This window comes from Eubalaena glacialis, chromosome 3 (assembly GCF_028564815.1).
Source record: "Eubalaena glacialis isolate mEubGla1 chromosome 3, mEubGla1.1.hap2.+ XY, whole genome shotgun sequence".
Classification (NCBI taxonomy): Eukaryota; Metazoa; Chordata; class Mammalia; order Artiodactyla; family Balaenidae; genus Eubalaena; species Eubalaena glacialis.
In genome coordinates, this window is record NC_083718.1 from 157630897 (window position 1) to 157651861 (window position 20965).

Below are 20965 nucleotides of genomic sequence, written 5' to 3' on the forward strand. Positions count from 1 at the left end.
GAAGTGGGTTTATGGGTGAATTTGTTGGTGGTAAGTGGAGATAGGTGTTGGCACATGGAAAGCCTTTTTTGTTGTTGTTCTAGAAATAGCTTTAGCTTAGAGCTAACACTCACAAATGGACTTGGCATTTCTCCGCTCAGGTGGTTTTATTCAGTGCCAATACTGACTGTGCAGCTGTTCTAGGAGACCTCAGGATCTGCTCTTAGGTGTCTACTCTGGCCCAGTTCTGAAGGATTTGTGTTGGCTTCCAGAAATGCATTCATGGCCACCTTTTGAGTCTCTTGTCAGCTCAGTCCCCATTATGGAGAGTCGAATGTATGATTAGTGTATGCCTTTTCACCTGCTTTTGAAAGAAGCTTCAGTCATCTATCCAGGCTTTCATATAACAAACTTTTGCTAAGTTGTTTCTGTGTGTCTGTCCTAGGTTAGAGATACAGAGATAAATGGGATCATTCCCTGCCCTTGACGAGGCAAACATGTAAGTCTCTCTGCTACGGTGTGATGTATTATAATAGGAGTAGGACAAAGAAGAACGGGAGCCAGGAAGCAGCAGTGCCTGGGCCCCTCTTTGAACCTGAAAAGGTCACCTGTCGCCTCAGGGAAGTCTGACTGGGCCTTTCTTATGTCTGTTGCTTATTCCAGGCATACTTTTGAATAAAGCATTCTTCATCCTCTATTTAGTGGACTTTGTATCCCACACAGCCTGAAAATTAGTCTGGCTTCTTCAGAACCCCACAGTGGTCTGAGCTTCATATTTTGTACTCTGTAGTCAAATAGTCTGTACTGGGGCCATGTCCAAGTTGGGTGAGAAATGCAAGCATTACACTAGGTGCCCTTGGATTAACCAACGTTGGAGGTAGGGGCTAGCATCCCACATGAAGGGGTCTTATTGTATTGCCTGCACAAACAGTGCTGCCTTCTCCATGGGCCCTGGCCCCTTTTGCTATCTTTTTTTTTTTTAATTTTTAAAATTTATTTATTTTTGGCTGTGTTGGGTCTTCGTTTCTGTACGAGGGCCCCCTCCAGTTGCGGCAAGCGGGGGCTACTCCTCATCGCGGTGCGCGGGCCTCTCACTATCGTGGCCTCTCCTGTTGCGGAGCACAGGCTCCAGGCGCGCAGGCTCAGTAGTTGTGGCTCACGGGCCCAGTTGCTCCACGGCATGTGGGATCCTCCCAGACCAGGGCTCGAACCCGTGTCCCCTGCACCAGCAGGCAGACTCTCAACCACTGCGCCACCAGGGAAGCCCCCTTTTGCTGTCTTAAGACTACATTGTTCCTGCCATGGCCTTGCTGTCTCTAGTGGAAAGCTTTTCAGCCAGTTCCTCTGGAGAGGCCAAAATCATTAGGAGGGATCCCTTTAGAATCAGGAGACCTGCGTCTTTACCACTTATAGTTGTAAGCTACACTTTTCTCATCTTAAATGTAAAAATCTCAGATCTGCCTACCTGACAGTGTTGTTTGAATCACTTGGATTATGTTTATGAAAAATGTTTTATAATTCGTAAGGTACCACACAGACAGAAGTAGACAATCTGTCCCTTGCCCAAGGGGCTAGGAAATATTCTCTAGGCCACTTCCCTCTTAAGACATCCCTGCTTTGCTAAAGCTTATAGTCTATAGCTTACAGTCTATAGCTATAGGAAGGGACTATAGGAACAGATACTTTCATTATAATATCTCAAATGCTAAGGTTAGAGAGAGGAGAAGCATAGGGTGCTTTGAAAAAGGATATTTAACCCAGCCTGAGGGTACAGAGAAGACTTCTTGGAGAAGGTGATGCTTGAGCTGAATCTTGAAAATTGAATTCTGCTTAGTAAGTATTGTGTGTGTGGAGGGGGGTTATATTCCAGACCAGACCAGACTGCATAAACAAAGGCATAGAGGCATAAACGGTCTGATGTGCAGACTGTGAGGCTGAAGTGGTAGGGGATAAGAATTGAAAAGAGAGGAGTCTGATCATATACTATCTAATTGGATTTTATCTTCTAGATAGGAAATGAAGAACCATTGTGGCTTTTTTAAAGTAACAGCTTTTTTGAGGTATTACATAAAATAAAATTCACCCTTGCAAAGTATACATTTTAGTAGTTTTTAGTATATTCAATAATCACCACTAACTAATTTCAAAACTTTTCATCACTCCAAAAGGAAAACCCCATGCCCTGTTCTCCTCTCCCTTCAGCATTTGGCAATCACTAATCTTTTATCAGTTTCTATGGATTTGCTTATTCTGGACATCTCATATAATGGAATCATACAATATGTCATTGCCAGCTTTTAAGTAGGGGAGTAACACAGATTTGCATTTTACAGAGATCATGCTGGCAGAAATGAGGAAGGTGGATTATGGAGATCAAGCCTGGCCCAAGCCACGGAGACCAGTTGGAATATTGCAGTATTTAGGGGAGGATGTGAACTAGGGTAATAGTAGTGGGGATGAAGAGGGAGGGACCGATTTGAAAAACATTTAGAAGCTAAAATTACTTGGAGTAAGAGTAAAAAGTCTAGGCTGAATCTCAAGTTTCTAGCTTAGCAAACTGGGTGGAAAATGGCAGTGCCAGTTGACATAAAAATATAGCTAGAGTTTTAGTTTTGGGGGAAAAAAGATGAGTTCAAGTTTGCATGTATGGAGTTCAGTGTGAATAATCCAGGAGGAGATGTCCAGAAATAGATGAGATGTGCAAAGCTGAAGCTTGAGGATAAAGGTCAGTGCTGAGGATATACATTTGGGAGTCATCAGCGCAGAGGTGGTAATTAGAAAAGAAATGTGGAATAGCCTCCACAATAGAGCACAAGCTGTAGGCCCAAGATAGAACCCTGAGACCATCATCCTCATTAGGGCCTGCATTGGAGTGTGTAAAGGTGGAGAAGGAAATCCATAGTGTCACAGAAGCCAGGAGAGAAGATTCAAAAGGAACAAGAATAGCCTGTAACTAGCCTCTAATGGCTAGTCTGTTAGCTCCAGGACCGCAACGGCTTAGTCTCTGCATGCCCAGTACTAATATGATTCCTGAATCATATGTAAAAATGCTGAAGAAAATAATCAGCAATGTCAACAGCAGCAAGATCAAGTAATACAAGGACTGATTTTGTCTACTGAGCTTAATGCCACAGAACTCATGGGGATCCTCAGTGAGAACACTTCCAGCAGAAGCCAGTGAGGAAGGAATGGGAGATAAGGAACTAAAAACAGCAAGTGTTGCCAGCCAGACTTCACTAGCCTAGACCCCACTAAGGGCAGGCTCAGGAGTTTATTGAAAAACCCTATAGGAACTAATCCTGGTCAGAGTTGCTCTCCATTTTCCTTCTCGCCTCAGATACAGACTCCTAAAGTTTGCTCTTTTGGTTTTCAGTATTCCGTCTCTGTCTTTGGCTCTAATGCCCAGCTGTTGGCTGTGGGGAAGCTTTAAGAGAGGCAGTGGTCACACTCCAGACCAGAGGCAGACCGGGCTAGGCAGGCTTGCCCCATGTTGTAGGGCCCTGATCATCCCTGCCATAGTCATTTCTTAGCTGCTCAGAGAAGCTACTATGAAGTCACTTCCTCCTGGATGGGTGGTTTATAATGAGTGAACAAGAGGTCTCCATGAATGTGAAGATGGGGCAGAAACTGAACAGCTTTGACAAGGGCAGTATACTGTGGTCCTGTTCTGTTCCTTACTTGCTGAATCTAAGCTGAATTTAACAGGGTTGTTTCTGAGGGCTATAAAGCAAATAGTAAATAGGACTTCAGACTGAGCCTTGGAGACAGGAACCTGAGTTGCTGGTGAAAGAGGAGGAGGAGGGGAGAAAAACAAGTGACAGATCTGAGGTGCCACTGCCTCACAAGCCAGTGCCCAATAGCCTAGGCTTTGGCTGTCTAATAGACAAGCTGGCCTAGAGCCCGTCTTCTCACAGACAGTAAAGTCAGGGAGCTGGGGTTGGGGTGGCGGAGTGCTGAGCCAGTGGACTGATGGGAGGGCCAAAGCCAGGACAAGCACAAGGACGGTCCTGCTTAGAAGCCAGAGACACTTATGTCTGCCAGGAATCAAGGGTAGGAGAGGATGTAATGAAATCACATTACATGAAATCACATTTCCCTTCCAACTCAGGGAAAGAGAGAATAGTGTGATCACATCAAAGCCAGAGTAAGGGACTAATTTGTACCTGATGTGGAGTAAGCAGGTGACTTGGCAATGCCTTGGCAACTGGACGCCAAGGCAAGGAAGAGGGAGGGCTGGTTTGGTGATATAGGGCCTTGCTGGCCCCAGAAATGTCCCTGGGAGCCAAGGATCCCTGCTCCCTGCTGCCTCTGGAGGAAGGGCGGAGTGAGTTGCCTCCTGAGCCAGAGTGGTATAGGGCCATTTTGAACACAGCTATTTGGGGAGAGTTTGTTGCTGCTTTGTGTTTATTTTCAAGTCACTTGGGTGGGTCATCCTTTCTCTGGAGACAGCAGCATTTGTTCAATGAGCTTGTCCTGAGCCTCTCTCATGAATTGAATACTGTGAGGAAGGCAGGCCCAAACCTAAACTTGCTCCTGAGGAGCTGATGGCCTCTGCTAGGCTGTAAGAGGGAGTGGCACAGAGGGGTTGAGGGAGTGGCACAGAGGGGTTAAGGGAGTTGAGATGAGAGAGAGATGAAGGTGAGAGCTGGAGAGGTCAGGACTGGAAAGGTAAGCTTGTCTTAAAACACACAAAATTTTCTGAGGTGAAAAGAATTGCAAGAACATTCCAAATGGAAGGGAACAGTATAAGCAAAGGCAAAGGTTTGAAGGACCTGTTCAGGCTTCCCAAATCAAGCTTGTCTGTTACAAGTTTGGACGAAGATGTGTACATAGGGGCACCAAGGCACGGGGAGGTTGGTAGCTGGTTGGTTAGAGCCAGATCATGGAATTTTTTTCTTTGGCTGCGTTGGGTCTTCGTTGCTGTGCACGGGCTTTCTCTAGTTGTGACGAGCAGGGGCTACTCTTCGTTGCGGTGCACAGGCTTCTCATTGCGGTGGCTTCTCTTGTTGCGGAGCACGGGCTCTAGGTGCGTGGGCTTCAGTAATTGCAGCACGTGGGCTCAGTAGTTGCGGCTCACGGGCTTAGTTGCTCCACAGCATTTGGGATCTTCCCGGACCAGGGATCGAACCTGTTTCCCCTGCATTGGCAGGCAGATTCTTAACCACTGCGCCACCAGGGAAGTCCCAGCGATCATGGAATTTTAACGCCAGAGAAGAGGTTGGTTGTGATCTTGTGGGCAGTGAAAGTTGGCGTAGGCTTGGGCACTTGTCCTGTGCTTACATTACTTGGCAAGATCAGACCTGGCCTTGGGTCTCTGTGTTCTGAGGGAAGGATGAAGGGAGGCCAGGGGCCTGATGATAGCCTGTCTTCCTCCACTAGATTGTAAGCTCCAAGAGGACAAGGGTTTCTGTTCATTGAGGTATCTCTGACACTTAGAACCATGCCTAGCACATAGAAAGTAAGATAAATATTTGTTTGGAGCATGATATAATCCTAGGGCAGCCACCAAAGATCCAGGCCTAACTCATCTCACATGGCTATCAGAGCCCCCAAGTCTGACCACGGGGGTCAGCCCAAGAGTGTGGTTTCACAAAGGAGCAGAGGACAAGGTGCCCTGTGGCAGGGAGGGGTGGTGGTAAAGTCTATGGCTGGCTGGTCCCACTTCTGAGCCACATTGTCTTCTTTTTTGGGAACCCTAGAACTGCCTGATAAAGAGGGATGAGAATGGTTACTCTGCAGTGGTAGGTGACTTTGGCCTGGCTGAGAAGATCCCTGATGTCAGGTGGGTAGCCTTAATGGGTGCTGGGGTCACAGAAGGGACTGAGGCAAAGGGAAGACTCCAGCTTCCTCCTCAGCGGCCAGGACTTGGTCACAGCCCAACCTCAGCTCCCTAAATTCAGTCAATTCTAGTGTGTGCCCATCCTTGGGGGAGAGGAATTCCCAGTGGTCAGATATCTCATTGCACCTGCCAGTGGCAAGCTCATTTTCCATGTAATCTCACCCCACAGCATGGGGAGTGAGAAGCTGGCTGTGGTGGGCTCACCCTTCTGGATGGCACCCGAGGTTCTCCGAGATGAGCCCTACAATGAAAAGGTGAGTCTGGGGACCCCAAGGTCTGGTTCTCTGTAGAATCCATTCTTAGCAGAAAGTGTCCTGAGTCACACTTCATGTAGGGGGTGAGGATCTACATCCTTCGTGCCAGAAACAGGGCTGGTACCTGTCAGCTGCCTAGTGAATGAATTGAATGAAATATGGACAATAGGGCCCAGGCCTGGGCTAGTGGACATGAGGGGCAGAAACCCCACCTCTCACCCCATTGAGAGGGAAACTGAGATCTCACTTCCCACCAGGCGGACGTGTTCTCTTATGGTATCATCCTCTGTGAGATCATCGCCCGCATACAGGCTGATCCAGACTATCTTCCCCGAACAGAGGTGAGCTCCAGGATGGGGATCAGTGCCACTGGGATGGGGCTGCTTTTGAGGCCATGGAATTGTTTTTTTCTTGGGTGGAGTTGCTGGAACTTAGTCTGTGGTTACTTCTCTGGGGCAGTTCCCAGACTCTCCTGAGCAGGCCAGGATGGGTGGAGGGATTAATGACCTGGCTACCAATGTCCCCTGGTCCTTCCCCACCATACCCATCCACAGAATTTCGGGCTGGACTATGACGCTTTCCAGCACATGGTGGGAGACTGTCCCCCAGACTTTCTGCAGCTCACCTTCAACTGTTGTAATGTGAGTATCTTTTTCCTCCTGGCTTTGGTTGGGGCTGGCTGAACCCTGTTCACCTGGTTAGGACTTTAGGGAGAGGCTGCTAATTAGCCTTACAGGGACCTGTTTTTCACTGATGAGTGACAGTGCCCACATTCCCTCCTTTAGGCCTGCCAGACTCTGGTCCAGAGCCTTGGACCAAGGAAAGGAAAATTGCTTTCTATTATCCTGTCCTCAGCTTGTAGTGTAGACCTACCACCCCTTGCCTTAGATATTGATGGAGCTCTGGTCAGGTTTTAGTTGGACTGTGTGTCCAGCTGGTCCAAGACCCGTGAGAAAAGCTCTTGTTAGCCTTTATTTTATATAGCTCTGGGGTTGGACCTACCTGTTACGACTAAGGGGGTAGCTGGGCCTTGTCCAGGTAGCTTCCAGAAACATGTTAGCTGCAGAACTCAACAAAGAACAGAACCAACCAATGTGAACATACCCTTTTGGAGGGTTCTCTGCCGAACAAGGGGATAAGACATATACAGAAAGGCTGCTGAGATAGGGGAGGGTATTAGACAATAGCATCTTCCCTGACCTTAATTTTGGGACTCACTCTTGCGGTCTGGGGCCTTCAGAAAAGATCTCTTAGATGCACATCTGAATCTTAAAAGATGCCAGACAGACTCAAATGCCATCCTTGGGATGGAAGATGGGAGGGCAGGGCTAATGGCTGGTGTGGATGACTACAGATGGACCCCAAACTGCGCCCATCCTTTGTGGAGATTGGGAAGATCTTGGAGGAAATTCTGAGCCGCCTACAGGAGGAAGAGCTGGAGAGGGATAGGAAGCTGCAGTCCACAGCAAAAGGTAAGAGATTAGACCGGAGTGTCCAACCTGACCCCAAGGGAGGATATTAGGATAGTGGGGGGAGGGGGATTTCCCTCTAGGGCTGTGATTACAGGATCCCATGTCCAGAAGAAAGGCAAAGGAGCAGGGGATGATTGAAAAAGTCCTGGAGCAGTGGGCTGGCATATTGCCTCCCTTCTGAGTCTGTTTTCTCATTGGTGCAATGGGCATTGGTACCTACTTTGCTTTCCTGAGTGGTGACACTTTGTGGTATGAAGTGCTGCTTCTATTTTTTATGACTAGTGAGAGTAACCCTGACTTGACTCACTATTCTTCAGGACTCTTGGAGAAAGGACCTGGGGTGAAGCGACTGAGCTTACTGGATGACAAGATCCCTCCCAAGTCCCCACGCCCAAGACGTACTATCTGGCTGTCTCGAAGCCAGTCAGACATCTTCTCCAGTAAGCCCCCACGTACAGTGAATGTCTTGGACCCCTACTACCAGCCACAACGAGGTGATGCTGCCCGAGCCCCCAAAATCAACCCTTTCAGTGCTCGCCAGGACCTCAAAGGTGGCAAGGTCAAGTTCTTTGACCTGCCCAGCAAGTCTGTCATCTCCCTGGTATTTGACCTGGATGCACCAGGGCCTGGAACTATGCCCATGGCTGATTGGCAGGAGCCCCTCGCCCCATCTGTTCGCCGGTGGCGTTCTTTGCCTAGTTCACCAGAGTTCTTGCATCAAGAGGCTTGTCCATTTATGGGTCGAGAAGAATCACTATCTGATGGGCCCCTACCACGCCTCAGTAGTCACAAGTACAGAGTAAGGGAGATCCCACCATTCCGAGCATCTGCCCTACCAGCTGCTCCAGCCCATGAAGCCATGGACTGCTCCAGTCCCCAGGAAAAAAACGGTTTTGGGCCCAGGTCTCAGGGGGCCAGTCCATGCCTTGCAGGTGCCTCTGAGGAGATGGAGGTAGAAGAAAGGCCAAGAGACTTGGCTCCAGTCCCCTTTTCTGTCTCAGGCATAGGCCTGAAAACCCAGGGAGAGCAGGATGGGTGAGGGGCGTTAATCCCCACCTCACCTTGGGGATGGACCTTCAGCTGAAGCCACAGGGCCCCCTTGCTGCAGAGCCTTGACTCTTCCCTGGGGCCCACAGAGCAGGCAGGCTAAGCCAAGCCAGGCTCAACTTTGGGGTTCCCAGTGCCCAATGGCTGTGTATGAGGTGAGGCAGCAGTGAGACGCCTTCCTAGTTAGGGCAAACAGCTAATACCAAGCCTCTGAAATCCAGCAAGGAGCTCTGGCCCCCACCCAGACTTCCCCAGACAGGACCAGAGGACTCCTAGTTCTAGCGTGCACTGGCAGGCAGCTATTACCCCAGGTTCTTCTCCTATCCCAGGTCTGTCTCCTTTCCTTTCCTGGGGCATACAAGCTAAAATGGATGGAACCTGGAGCTGACCAGGAGACCATAAAGGGCATGGCTATTTCTCAGACCTGAAGACTGGGGTGCTTCTTGCCAGAATGTTTAAGACACTTGAATAATTGTTGTTTGCACTTACTGCACGGTCAGACCACGTCACTACATTTCTATGCAAGGGGAGGGCAAGGCAGAGTGGTGGTCATGGCTCTCAGCTAACCTATTCAAAGATCTTTTCCAGTTGATTAATCTATTTTCATATTTATGAAGGAGTCTTAATGTTCTGCCCTATAAAACTTTCAACTTTGTGTTGGGAGTAGGGCTGGTTTTGTAGGCCCTAGGGCCTGCTCTATGTATTTGTCAACACGTGATACACCCAGTTGGTTAAATGGTTTATACGTGGACTGATTTCTTCCCTTTCTGCTACAGCTGGAGCTATGGGAAGAGTCTGTCCTTATAGAGCCGCAATAAGAAATAACCAAAGATGAAGCTGGTCAAATATTTTCATATCTTGTTTCTGTTGATTTTTTTTTTTTTTTACACTTTCCCAGGACACTTTGAGATTTAAAAATGAATAAAGTCTGTGTTACAGGTGCTGGTCAGCCTTCTTACTTGTATCCTTGTTCCTCATCCTCTGGGGTAAAGGCAAAGGTCCAGGAGTGATGCAGCAGTATCTCTGCCAGGACCCTGTCCCCACCCCCTAGTAGTTGGGAGTAGGACACTCACAGGCTAGAGGGATCCAGACCCCTCTGTTCCACCCTCAGCTTCTCTTCCTGGGCCCTGAGTGCTGGGTAGAAGTTGGGTCAGCTGCTGCCCCAAGCCAGCTTCATCTTCTGGTTGTGGGCTTTGGAAGAACGGGAGAACTGGCTCTTAGCCACTGTGAGGGGGACAGCTTTGCCACTCAGGTATACTTTGTTGTGGCATTCAGGTAGCCATGGTTCAGAGTTACAGGGCTGGGGTCCTTGGCCCACTCCCACATAGGCCATCACGTAACCTGTCATAAAAGCATCGAAACCAGCCCGATGCAGTCCATCCCCAGGCACTGGGTTAGGATTGACTTGACTCTCTGGAGCTTCCGAGCTGGCCGTGTCAGCTGTGTCAGGCCTTGCTGCTCTCTGCTCCATCTCCAAGTCATTTTTGTGACCTTGCTCAGAGCCAGGTTGGTTCCCAGTCTCATCCTCAGCCACCTCCTGCTCAATTTCCTCAGGCTTGAGGCCAACCCTACAGACCTGCTTGGTGGGAGGACCATCCTCAGTTTCCCCAAAAGTCTGTTTCTCAGGCAGGCCCAACAAAGACCTCCGCCGTTTCTCCCTACGTCGTCGCCGTCGCCTCTTGTCCTCCACCACAGCTTCATCAGTGTCAATGATAAGGTCAATGTCATGGGACCGAGGACACTGTGGTCCCAGGGGGCACCAGCCATAGGCCTAGAGGTAGGAAAAAAGCTTAGAGAGGGGTTCCAGGCATCAAACGTCCCTCCCCCAGGAAATGGGCAGGTGCTCTCACCGAGAAGTTGTCACAGATGCTGGTGGAATGAATACGGTAGGTTGCAGGGGGCATGCAGCAGCGGTAGTCAATATGGGCCCTCATGCTAGAAGGATAGCTGCAGAACTCCAGGGTGAGGTGTGGGCTGCCAGCTGCCCGCTGCTTCCCATTTTCCCGCTCACTGTAACATCCCAAGAAGGTATCGGTTCACTAGCATATAAGCTCCATGAGAGTAGGGGTTTCTGTCTGTTTTGTTCACTGCTGAACCCTCAGCACCTAAAACAGTGCCTGGCACATGATAGGTGCTCACTAAATATCTTAAGTGAATGAAATAGTCAAGCTTATACCAGGCCCCACCCCATTCTCTCAACCAGTTCCTCACCATTTCCGGAAGGCATATTCTAGGTAGGAGGCCACAAAGCGGGCGTGAAACTCAGCAGCATATTTGGTGTCATAAATGCCAGCTGGGAACATTTCACATAGGTCAGCAGTAAAGGTTCCCAAACTCTCAGGCAGGTGTGCATAGAAGTTCTGGTACAGGAACACCAAGTCTATAAGACCGTTGTGTAGTACCAGGGGCCGGCGGGCCCGGATTAGCTCCAGGAACAGTGTCCTCACTGATTGGCTCTGGCTCTCATCACCCTGGGTGGAAAGAAAGGGGTCATCAGGAAGGACAGAGTCCCCTAGGGAGCCTTGCAGGACACTTATCCCAGGCTCCCTCACCTGGAAGGCTCTCCCTTGCTTTCACCTAATTCAATGCTATTCACCAGTGTAACAGTCTTGTTTCCCTAGCTCTGTCACTAGTGATTCCCCATACTCCCCAAGAAGCAGATCCTCCCCATGTACCCAGCCTAGAGTAGTAAGAAATGAAGTCACAGAAGGGGCAGTCTCTAGGCTGGAGGCCTACCTTGTCATTGCCCTTGTGGTAGGGGATACCCTGGGCGTACTGCTGGTTGAAGTTGAAGCCATGCTGTACCAGGAACTGCACAGACTTTGGTTCTATGACATACTCTTCCATGCACAGCAGGGTCAGATTGAACACCTGGGCCAGGTATGAGTGTTCACCCTGGGAGAGGAAGAGATTCTGCTACATCCAGCCTTGGGAGAAAAAAACCTCATAGCTGATGTTCCCCAGGATCTCAACCCTCCTACCCCCAGCCACAGACCTGGGATGCAGGTGAGATCAGCCCATACCTTGTCTGGCTGCTGCTTGAAGCAGGCGAGGCCCAGGGAGAGGATAGAACGGGTCCTGGCAGCATGACACACGGCCTTGTAACGTTCCTCGATGCACCTTGGGGTTGAGTTTGGGGGTGGCTGTGGCTGGGAGTTAGCTTCATGAAAGACCCAAACCACCCAGGACTGTGACCTCCACTCCAGGGTTGAGGTCTGCCCCTCCTGCCAAGGCTAGGACTACAGAGATCAGGGCTTATACTTACTGGTTCAGCAAACTCTTTCTGTCCCCAAGCCCACTCAGTTCCTATGGGGCAGTAAAGGGAGAGTTGTGTTAGGTCCACAGTACCAGCCCTTTCACAACCACCTGCTCTCCCAACTCCCAGCTCTCACCGTGTCCACAGCCACAAAGCTAGCCGTCTTTATGGCCAGCAGGAGGGATGGCCACATCTCCTTGAAGTTGTCACTTTGCACATCCACCACGGGAACCTGGACTACTAGCTCCTCCCCAGATTTTGTGCTTTGGCTGGCACCACCTGGGGATAAGGAGGGTGATGGATGTTAATGCTCAGGCAAGGGCCTAAGAGGAAAGATACCAAGCTAGGCCATGGCTGGGGGCAGGGGCAGGGGCAGTTTCCCTCAAGGCAAGAAATGGCAGCTTTCTCCTCAAGCGTATCACATATGCTCTATACACAGGCCTTGGAGTGAACAGTGTCCTGAATTTGGGGAGAGAAAGCCTGGGTCTTCCAGTGGCTTATGTGAGACTCTGGGAAAATTTCTTCCCCCTCAGCATCAAAACCTGTAAAAGAGGAAGGAAGGACTAGATGATCTGTGAGGTTCCTTTTCCTCACATCCTGCAGGAAATATTTTGCAAGGCTTGAGGACTTCGGCCCCTTTAATATCCCAAAAGCTTTATACTACCGTTCATGGCTACAAGCGGCGGCAGTAGCCAGTATGCCCCAGAGCCTGATAAACAACGCCCCAATCCGTCCCACTTCCTGTGGACCACAACTCCCAACCTCCCCCACTTAACAGAGCCATGAGCTCCAGACTACAACTCCCGACATGCCCTGCGCCCAAGACTCCAGGCTTTTGCAGGCGGAACCGCGGTGCACACCGGGACTTGTAGTCTCCTCGTGGCTGGTTCAGAAAGAAGGCGCTAGTCCTCTGAAACTTGAGATTGGTTTCTTAGAACTACGAGACCGAGACCCTCCCCTCCCCCGGAGCGCACAGGCTTTTAAAGCGGCCCCTGGGAAGCCACTCACCGTCAGAGACGGCTGGAGCTGAGGCTGCGCCATCGTCACCGTCGGCGGCCATGACACCGAGGTCCCTCGCTTGTATAGTCAGTGCGCACGCGGGACTTCCTCTTCGTCTCCTCCGCTCCTGCAGTCGGGGACGGGGTGGGGCTTCGCCCCCGGAGTCGCCGACTGGTCGGACTTCCGTTCAGACCTCCCGGGTCTGGCGCGGTGAAGCCAGCCTGGCGCGCGCTAGGAGCCTATTGGCTGGCGGGGTCCGGTTCACCGCCCGGATTGGCCGGAGCCACGCCCCCTGGAGTTCGTCAAGGAGCTGGGCGCTGGAGATCGCGCGGGAGGTAATTTTTTCTTTGCGTACCACGCAGTGGGAACGTGGACCTTCGCGTTCTCTTGTCTTCATCGATTCGGCCCCGGGGTGGGGATCCCCAGGGGATGTGGCGCTGCCTGAGCTAAGCTTAAAGCACGCGTAGGAGTTATACAAAGACCGGGGACTGTAGGGGAAAGAAGGATATTTGGGAAGGGGCAAGCTGCCAGGGAGGGTGGAGAGCTCACGGCGTTCCAGGAAGTGAAGGAAGCCGGGACGGAGACAGGAGATGAGGCTGCGGAGGGTGAGAGCGACCGGCTTGCAGGAACACTTGTGAAACAATCCGTGCGCGTGATGATAAGGATTTGAATTAAGCCTCCGGCAGGGACAGATTGTAAGTAATTAGGAGATATAGTTGACCTTGAGGGGTTTTGGACATGATTCCTGCTACCGTGAGAGTTGTCCCTACCGTAGACTAGCCCTTTCCCAAGGGCTCTGCTTCCCACCAAGGATTCAGCCCTTTATCTCTTTACTTGCTGTTTCCAGTTCATCTTCAACCTTTCTCTTGAGTCTTTTCATTATTCTGAATTGTTTGGATTTTTCCCATTCTGGAAAAAGGGGAACCTCCTTTTACTATCCCCCATCCCAAATTAGCTTAGCAAGTATTATATACAACTTGCCTGGCACCGTGCTCGGCTCTGGGGACACAACAGCCAACAAAAGATACCCAGTCCTTGCTTTCATGGAGTTTTACAGTTAAGTGGGGGAAGCAGACACTGATCAAAGAATCACAAATAAATATGAAATTAAAATTGGTATAAGAGCAACAATGGAGAAGTACACAAGAGGGTAAGACTGGGGGGGATCTGATTTGGACGTTTAAGTCAAGACCTGAAAAATGAGTAACTGTTAGGTAAAACATAGAAGAGCTCTTCAAGCAGAGGAAATGGGTTGGGTGAGGCCTCAAGGAGGACAGACACTTGGGGAATTTGAACCAACTATTTCAGGACAACATGGCTGTTGCGTAGTGAGTGAGGGGGATGGGGCTTGTTGGAGCCTACAAAGCTTATATTAAGAGGATTGGCTTCTAAGAGCAATGGGTGTGACAGCCAAAGCCCTCCCCAGTGGCCTACATAGTACTTTGTAGTCCTAGGCTCTCCACTTTCTTTACCTCTCTGACCTCATCAACTCCTCCCCCCTTCCTCATTCCATTCTAACCATGCTGGCTTCCTCATTGTTCTACAAACACCAGGCAGCCTCCTTAGGGCCTTTGCACTAGCTTCTTAGGATGCCTTTCCCACAGGTATCCATTCACATGGCTAACTCCTTCAACTGCTTTAAGTCATTGGTCAAATATCACTTTAATAAGGCCCACCTTGAGCACCTTCTTTAAAATTGCAGCACTCCCACACCCCTACCCACTCATCCCCTTCACTGCTCTACTTTTCCTCTTTATGCTAGTATTTATCACCTAACATCCTATATAATTTACTGATTGTATGCATTATTTATTTCCCTTTAGAGCATAAGCTCTGGGACTTGCCTGGTGGTCCAGTGGTTAAGATTCCATGCTCCCAATGCAGGGGACACGGGTTCAATCCCCGGTCGGGGAACTAAGATCCTGCATGCCACACAGTGTGGCCAAAAAATAAAATAAACCATCTATAGACTTCAAATAATAAAATTAAAAAAAAAATAATAGTATAAGCTCCAGGAACCTTTGATGTTTTATTTACTGAAGTATTCCAGGTACCTAAAACTGCTCCATAAATATTTGTTTAATGAGTTAATGGGAAGCTGTTGAAGGTTTTAAGTACAAAAGTGACATGATCATGTCTTAAAAGATTGCTTTAGTCTTTGGAGAACGGATTGTAGAATGAATGATGGAAGTCAGCGAGTTTGGTTAAGGAAGTTTGGCTAGGAAGTGGAGGGGGTGGGCCTTGTGGAAGGGATTGGAGGAGGAGGAGGGAACATTCCTCCATATAATGGGATAAATGAGAAGGAAAGTGCAGATGGAGGTACGTTTGTACATTCGTTCTTTTCACTGAAGGAGGAAGCAATCTCTTTTGATGAAAATGAGGTGTGAATTAAAAAGTTTGAGGAGAGAGTTTGAACCAGAGGCTCAGCAGGGACTGCAGTATAGCCAGGTGCAAACTCTGCAGGCACACCTTCGGAGTTTGAATCGAAAAGTTGCTTAATCACAAGCCTGTTTCCTTATAACTGAAATGGAGGTAATCCTAGAACATACCTCACGGAGTTGTCAGGAGATTGAGAAATCTGGTAAAGCACTTAGCATAGGGTCTGACATATAACACTAACTGTTAGCTACTTTTAGGTATTAGATTAAAGGCAGCCAGAACAGTAAGGGAAGAGTGAAGATCAACCAGATGTGTTTTCTCATTACTAATGGATAGGCGGCTATGACCTAATAAATCAGGAGAAGATTAAGAATAAAAATAGCTCATCTCCGTGCCCGCCCCGGCCCCCCCCCCCCCCGCAGTTTGCCATCTTCTCTCAGGCAAATCTTTCCCCTCTCTGATCCTTGGTTTCTCCTTTTTTTTTTTCCCCCTTTGCATTTTATGTTATAAATCATTATCACAGAGGTTTCTCCTTTCCATAGAATGAGGGTTTGGACTAGATGATTACTAAAGGCTGTTTCAGTGTAAATGTGCTACATCTCTAAGCAGATAAACCTCCTACCTACACCTGTACTCCCAGGGATACACAGGTGCTCCCACATAGGAGGCTTTTGTCCTTGACTCAGCCCAGCCCTGGCCTCTTATTTTGTTTATGTCTCCAAGACTATACTAATGCTGGTCCCTCTGAGGCCACTTGCAGAACCTCAGCTCTACTGGTCATACCTCAGTGCCACAGCCAGCCAAGAACAAACCCATGAGCATCTGGGGAGTGCTTGGAGAAAAGCTAGACACTTTATATGAATGGTGTGGGGAGGGAGGTAGCTTTACCCTCTGCGGGGTCCTAAGATTCAGCCTCATGGCGACTGACTACTTTGGCTGGGCCTTTCCATTCTAGTCAATCATGAGGAAGCCACGAGCAGCTGTGGGAAGTCGAAGTCATTGCAGGAAGCAGGCATCCAGCCAGGAGGGAAGGGAGAAACGTGCCCTCAGCAGCAGCCAGGCCAAGCCCTCTGCACCTGACGGTGAGGAGCTTGGTCTTAGAGACTCAGGGGCTGGTTTAATTGGCCATGAAAGGGGACAGATTCAGGCTGGGAAGGGAGCATGGTATGTATCAAGGCATTAAGGAACTAATTAAGGTTCTAATTCTGACTTTGCTCTGTGGCTTTGGGATAATTGCTCTGAATAGCTGCTTTCTTACCAGTGACATGGCGTAGTAGTCTGTGCATTTCCTTCCTCACTTAGCTCTCATGGGATCAAATGAGTTTATCAGCCTGTCAGTGTTTTGTAAATGGGAAGGCCCTGCACAGGTATATATTATGCTTGGCTGAAACTTGGATTTTCATTATGACCCAGAGACAAAGGAGCCAGGGGTATCACCCTGGGAAAATGAAGGCCGGAAACTTGGCTAAGGCTACCCAGGGCTAGAGACTCCAGGTCCCAAGCTCAAGCAAGGGCTTGGGGGTGGGGGAAGCTTTAAGTGGAACAGACTGAAACCAGGCCACAGTGCCCCAGATTGCTGGTGCACAGCCTGTGCAAGGACGATCCCTGAGTTTTCTGAGGCTCCAGCAGGCCTGGCCAGGCAGCAGAAGGAGGTGAGATTGCAGGCCCCTGTCTCCCCGTACCATCTATTCAGAGACACAGCTGAGGTCATAGTCTTCCGGAAGAGCCTGCTGAGCTGGTATGACCGAGAGAAGCGGGACCTACCCTGGAGAAAGCGGGTAGGTGTGTGAGGGATGGGGACGGTGGAGTGGGGGAGGCTGGTGCCCAGCCCCCTCTGCACTAACTGCCCATCTGGGATTTCACGGGCAGGTGGAGGGTGAGGTGGACCTGGACAGGCGGGCATACGCTGGTGAGTACATCTCCTGAGAGCAGGGCTGCTTTGCCTGGACGCTCTCAGGTCTGGGTCTGTGGGCTAGGAGCAGGGCTGGTTAGCAGTGTCCTCATACCAACCCCTCTTCCCCAGTGTGGGTCTCAGAGGTCATGCTGCAGCAGACCCAGGTTGCCACAGTGATCGACTATTATACCCGATGGATGCAGGTGACTTCAGGGAACGAAGGGGAGGGTCATGGTCCAGACCCCAGATGACTCCTTTGGGGTGGGAATAAAGAAGTCTTCCTCCACCTCCTTCACCTTTGGCCTCATCTCTTTTTGGCTGCCTTCGGGCTGTAGAAGTGGCCAACGCTGCAGGACCTGGCCAGTGCTTCCCTGGAGGTGAGAGCCACCCTAGGGTGGGGGAATGGGGACTGAGGACCAACCTCTGATCCCTCTGACCTCTGACCCCACCCACAGGAGGTAAACCAGCTCTGGGCTGGCCTGGGCTATTACTCTCGAGGCCGGCGGCTACAGGAAGGAGCCCGGAAGGTAAGAGGGTGGCGGGGGGCGTGGGAGCCCCAGGGCCTCAGGTATCTTATAACCTTGAGCCTTCCCATCCCAATCAGGTGGTAGAGGAGCTAGGGGGCCACATGCCACGTACAGCAGAGACCCTGCAGCGGCTCCTGCCTGGTGTGGGGCGGTACACAGCTGGAGCCATTGCTTCCATTGCCTTTGGCCAGGTGAGCCCATAGCCCACCCCCATATTGTGCGTGCCCACCTTCCTTCCAGACCAGGCTGACTCCTGGACTCCTCTGTGCCAGGCAACCGGTGTGGTGGATGGGAACGTAGTACGGGTGCTATGCCGTGTCCGAGCCATTGGTGCTGATCCCAGCAGCACCCTTGTTTCCCAGCAGCTCTGGTAGGATATTGGAGTAATGGGGGAGATTGGGAGAGTTGTCTCCAAAGGATCTTTGGCTCACAGCAATGTTCCCTTCTTGTAGGAGCCTAGCCCAGCAGCTGGTGGAGCCAGCCCGGCCAGGGGACTTTAATCAAGCAGCCATGGAGCTGGGGGCCACAGTGTGCACCCCGCAGCGCCCGCTCTGCAGCCAGTGCCCTGTGCAGAGCCTGTGCCGGGCACACCAGAGGGTGAGCCATCTGGGGAAGGGGCAGTCAGGGGTCCTAGGGAATGACCCCTGCCCCGTGACATCCTGCCCTGTCTATGCCTCTCAGGTGGAGCGGGAGCAGCTCTCAGCCTCACGGAGCCTGCCAGGCAGTCGTGACGTGGAGGAGTGTGGTGAGTGCCAGCCCTAGCCCTTCCCTGCACTGTCGAGGAGCTGCCTGTGGCCGCCTCATTCCATTTCATTCTACAGTCTGAGTAAGATTCTACAGAGCTGGGACAAGGCCTGCTCTCTGGGCTTGGCACCTAAGCCCACCTGGCCTGAGTGGGGCTCGTGGATCTCTGTTCCCAGCTCCCAACACTGGACAGTGCCAGCTGTGTGCGCCTCCCACAGAACCCTGGGACCAGACCCTGGGAGTGGCCAACTTTCCCAGAAAGGTCAGTCGCAGGCCTCCCAGGGAGGAGTGCTCTGCCACCTGTGTTCTGGAGCAGCCCAGGGCCCTTGGGGGTGCCCGAATTCTGCTGGTGCAGAGGCCCAACTCAGGTACCTTGATCCTGGGAGTGCAGGGAGGTGGCATGAGCAACAAGGACGAAATAGAGGCATCAGTAACTAAGGCCTAACCGATACCTGGCTGCCCTCCCTCTCAGGTCTGCTGGCAGGACTGTGGGAGTTCCCATCTGTGACCGCAGAGCCCTCAGGGCAGCACCAGCGCAAGGCCCTGCTGCGGGAACTGCAGAGTTGGGTTGGGCCCCTCCCAGCCACCCGCCTTCGGCACCTGGGACAGGTGAGTGAGCAGAGGAGGGGCCAGGAATGATGGCTTCTGTGGCCACATCCACAGGTCTGTTTCAGCCTCTTGGCGCTCCCCCCAGGTGGTCCACACCTTCTCTCACATCAAGCTGACATATCAAGTATACGGTCTGGCCCTGGAAGAACAGACCCCAGTGACCATCGTACCACCTGGAGCTCGCTGGCTGACCCGGGAGGAGTTTCACACTGCTGCTGTCTCCACCGCCATGAAAAAGGCACTACCTTTGTTGTCTTCATTGTACTTTTTGTGTTTCCTACATGTTCTAAGTGAACTGGTTACTATGTAAGCAAACAAAAAAGCATATTTTAAACAAAGGTGCTGGGGTATGAAGTTGAGGGCTCTTTGGGGTCAGATGCCAGCCCTGCACTTTCCTCCTCTCTTCTTGTCTAGGTGTTCCGCGTGTACGAGGGCCAACAGCCAGGGACCTGCAAGGTGAGTGTCTTGGCCCTCACCCAGCCATCTCTCTCCACGACCAAATCCACAGGTTTTCAGTGAGGTAAATGACGCATGTTTGGGTGAACAGTCTCCACGACAGACTTCACTGGGGCGAGAGAAATAGTTCTTGACCAGACTTTACAATCTGGGTCCAGGGTAGAGAGGGGACAAGAGCAAATGATGGAGACAGTAGTGTCACAGGTGTGTGAAATGTTTGTACAAGATTTTGTGGGATATGAAGTGGGGAGCTATCATTTTTACCTGGGAGGCAAGAATCAGGAATGGCTGATTGGAAGGAGTGGCTGGTAACCTGGGTCCTAGAAATGAATTATTTTCTCCAGGTTTGGAAGGGGAATCAGCTGTAAAGACGTTCTTTCCAGGCCCAAGAGTAGTGTGAGCAAAGGTGGGGTACAGTAGTCTGCAGCGCTCAAGGAGCTGTGAGCATTTGGTTTAGTTGGAGCCGTGAGCAGGGCCTGCCCAGGCCAGTCAGGGATGTGAACACCAGGCCACTGAAGCATTTTAGGTGGAGAGAGGAGTCATCTTTGCATCTTAGGGAGACTGCCTCAGGCTGCATTTTTTATTTATTTATTTATTTATTTATTTATTTTTGGCTGCGTTGGGTCTTCGTTGCTGCGTGCGGGCTTTCTCTAGTTGCAGCGCGCGGGGACTACTCTCCGTTGCAGTGCGCGCACGGGCTTCTCGTCGCGGTGGCTTCTCTTGTTTCAGAGCACGGGCTCTAGGGCTCTAGATGCGTGGGCTTCAGTAGTTGTGGCTCACGGGCTCTAGAGCGCAGGCTCAGTAGTTGTGGCGCACGGGCTTAGTTGCTCCGCAGCATGTGGGATCTTCCCAGACCAGGGCTCGAACCCATGTCCCCGGCATTGGCAGGCGGATTCTTAACCACTGCGCCACCAGGGAAGTCCTCAGGCTGCCTTTTAGAGAGTTGATCGAAGAGTTAGATACTGGTAACAGGATGGAAGCTTTACAATATTAAGGCTAGAATCTGAGCTAGATCAGTGGTGTGGGGGGAGGGGTGGAAGGAGAAGATTCTGTTGCCCCCCTCAGTACCTCCTTCCTTCGGCTTCTGCACAGGGTTCCAAAAGATCCCAGGTGTCCACCCTGTCCAGACGGAAAAAGCCCAGCGCAGGCCAGCAAGTCCTGGATAGTTTCTTTCGGCCCCACATCCCCTGCTGATGCACCCAGCCTCAACAGTGCAACACAGTGATGCCTCTGGAAGCCCCCACCCCCTGAGAATCCTGTTTAATAAAGTGCTGATTTTTGTAGTCATTCTGGAGACTTCCCACCTTCTCCTTAGCCCCCTCACTCCTCACCTCTGAGGGACCCAGAAAGTGGTAAAGTCCTGCTTGGTCCTGACTTCCACTGCTGAGCTCCTAGCCAGCCCTGGGCAGATGGAGGAGGGGAGTGTTCTGTCCTGAGTGATCTGTCCTCCTCCAGCCCCAGAAGAGAAGAAGGCAGCTGCAGGGAGCCCCTGCCAGTGGCTGACATCCAG

At 50.9% G+C, this 20965-nt stretch overlaps 3 protein-coding genes across 6 annotated transcripts in view; 2 read left to right on the forward strand and 1 right to left on the reverse strand.

Annotated features, from left to right (window-relative positions):
• Nucleotides 1-9506, forward strand: part of TESK2 (testis associated actin remodelling kinase 2) — a 131116-nt gene extending 121610 nt beyond the window's left edge. For all 3 annotated transcript variants that reach the window (XM_061184301.1, XM_061184303.1, XM_061184302.1), the window contains 6 exons: nt 5679-5761; nt 5988-6072; nt 6330-6413; nt 6627-6713; nt 7427-7544; nt 7862-9506. In XM_061184301.1, the coding sequence (XP_061040284.1) occupies nt 5679-5761; nt 5988-6072; nt 6330-6413; nt 6627-6713; nt 7427-7544; nt 7862-8583 (1179 nt within the window). In that variant the 3' untranslated portion in view covers nt 8584-9506. The remainder of the gene's footprint in view (nt 1-5678; nt 5762-5987; nt 6073-6329; nt 6414-6626; nt 6714-7426; nt 7545-7861) is intronic.
• TOE1 (target of EGR1, exonuclease) lies at nt 9438-13044 on the reverse strand. Of its 2 annotated transcripts, none has more exons than XM_061184305.1 (8): nt 12856-13044; nt 11984-12126; nt 11857-11897; nt 11615-11711; nt 11328-11486; nt 10803-11062; nt 10442-10601; nt 9438-10362 (listed from the first exon to the last, which is right to left on the reverse strand). In XM_061184305.1, exons 1-8 carry the CDS (start codon nt 12905-12907, stop codon nt 9742-9744), a joined length of 1533 nt encoding a protein of 510 aa, XP_061040288.1. In that variant the 5' UTR covers nt 12908-13044; the 3' UTR covers nt 9438-9741. The 2 variants fall into 2 exon arrangements, with proteins under 2 accessions (XP_061040288.1, XP_061040290.1); XM_061184307.1 differs by having other exon boundaries at nt 11984-12389.
• Nucleotides 13018-20742, forward strand: MUTYH (mutY DNA glycosylase). Its single transcript, XM_061184304.1, is given in 17 exon segments — nt 13018-13181; nt 16181-16307; nt 16855-17003; nt 17095-17134; nt 17249-17322; nt 17455-17496; nt 17575-17646; nt 17724-17837; nt 17919-18016; nt 18099-18243; nt 18328-18391; nt 18567-18758; nt 18863-18999; nt 19085-19237; nt 19414-19455; nt 20548-20640; nt 20642-20742. Coding segments are annotated over 16 exon segments (1575 nt in total). The 5' UTR covers nt 13018-13181; nt 16181-16186; the 3' UTR covers nt 20681-20742.
• The last annotated feature ends 223 nt before the right edge of the window (nt 20743-20965 follow it).

Excerpts from the sequence above, each read along its gene's own strand:
- TOE1 (XM_061184305.1), bottom strand. The coding sequence starts at position 12,907 with ATGGCCGCCGACGGTGACGATGGCGCAGCCTCAGCTCCAGCCGTCTCT. Across the intron at positions 11,712-11,856 it reads AGAAAGAGTTTGCTGAACCA|GTGCATCGAGGAACGTTACA; the intron begins GTAAGTATAAGC and ends CTCAACCCCAAG. Across the intron at positions 11,487-11,614 it reads TCAAGCAGCAGCCAGACAAG|GGTGAACACTCATACCTGGC; the intron begins GTATGGGCTGAT and ends TTCCTCTCCCAG.